This window comes from Ambystoma mexicanum, chromosome 6p (genome assembly GCF_040938575.1).
Source record: "Ambystoma mexicanum isolate Mex_15411 chromosome 6p, UKY_AmexF1_1, whole genome shotgun sequence".
Classification (NCBI taxonomy): domain Eukaryota; kingdom Metazoa; phylum Chordata; class Amphibia; order Caudata; family Ambystomatidae; genus Ambystoma; species Ambystoma mexicanum.
The window spans coordinates 1150830259-1150831550 of NC_090935.1; the positions used below are offsets into that span (position 1 = coordinate 1150830259).

At 47.8% G+C, this 1292-nt stretch overlaps 1 protein-coding gene across 1 annotated transcript; it reads right to left on the reverse strand.

Annotated features, from left to right (window-relative positions):
- Positions 1-611: 611 nt before the first annotated feature.
- LOC138510809 (histone H2A type 2-C-like) lies at positions 612-1010 on the reverse strand. Its single transcript, XM_069626506.1, has one exon. It carries the CDS (start codon positions 1008-1010, stop codon positions 612-614), a length of 399 nt encoding a protein of 132 aa, XP_069482607.1.
- Positions 1011-1292: the final 282 nt, after the last annotated feature.

The following is a 1292-nucleotide window of genomic DNA, read 5'->3' on the forward strand; positions in this document are numbered from 1 at the left end:
TCTGTCTACCACTTTGATTTGGATGTTATTATTTGGAAGGATTGATATGAGCTGTTTAGTTTGGCTTTGGCATGGCGTGTACCGAAGACCATTAGCTCCGTTTTATTTGCATTAAGACATAGCCAGTTGTTTTTCATCCAGTTTTCAATGGATTTGTAGATTTCTTCCACCCTTGCACTATCCTGTTTGTAGTCCCCGCTCAATTCCACCACCAGCTGAGTGTCGTCAGCATAGTTGGTGAAAAAGACATCTAATTTGTCAAGGCATATATATGTTCTGAATGTAAGTCTTGTAAAGGTCTTACACTAATGTTCTCTTTTTTCCAAACACCACATAGAAGGAGACTGTGGAAGCAAACGGAATGCTTTGGGAAAGCAAAGAGTGCCTTTTTTTTCTTTCACCAGTCATTAGTGTTGCTGAGATTTCAGGCAAGGAAGCCAGGCCAGTGACTGAATGTGCCCGGTGATTGAAAAGAAAAAACAAAATGGCATCTTTGTATTAGCAGACTACACTACTTATTAAGATACTGAACTCTTTGGCAGAGTTTGTTGGTGGCTCTGAAAAGAGCCCTTGTTTTTTTTGTCACTGTTTTGTTTTACAAAAGTGGGCAGTTACTTGCTGGTTTTGCCTCCTGCCTTGTGACCCTCCGTCTTTTTGGGCATCAGCATGGCCTGGATGTTGGGCAGCACTCCACCCTGGGCGATGGTGACTTGGCCCAGCAGCTTCTTCCGCTCCTCATTATTACAGACAGGGAGCAGCAGGTGTCTGGGGATTATACGTGTCTTCTTGTTGTCTCGGGCAGTGTTGCCGGCCAGCTCATTGATTTCAACAGTCAGAAACTTGAGCACAGCAGCCAGATAGATGGGGACCCCGGCCCCAACCCGTTCAGCATAGGTCCCCTTCCGCAGTAGCCAGTGCATGCAGCCAACTGGGAACTGTAGGCCAGCCCGCGAGGAGCGAGTCTCGGCCTTGGCATGGGCCTTGCCTCCTTGCTTTCCACGTCCAGACATGCTGTGCGAGTGGGAACTCTCTGTGAATTCAAAGAGAAAATAATGCCAGAGCGTGGGGAGAGAGGGCATATAAAGACTAGGCAGAATGCTCTGATTGGAGGAGACCTACGCTCTGTGTGAACACCCATTGTTGAGGAAAGGTTTGCGGTCCACCAATCAGTGGTCAGGCAGGCAGGCGGGGTCTGGGCCACACCTACAGGTTGTATGTGCTGACCGATACTGACCAATGTTAGGCAGGAAGCGGCAGCATCAGCAGATTAACACACACACCCTATAAAAGAG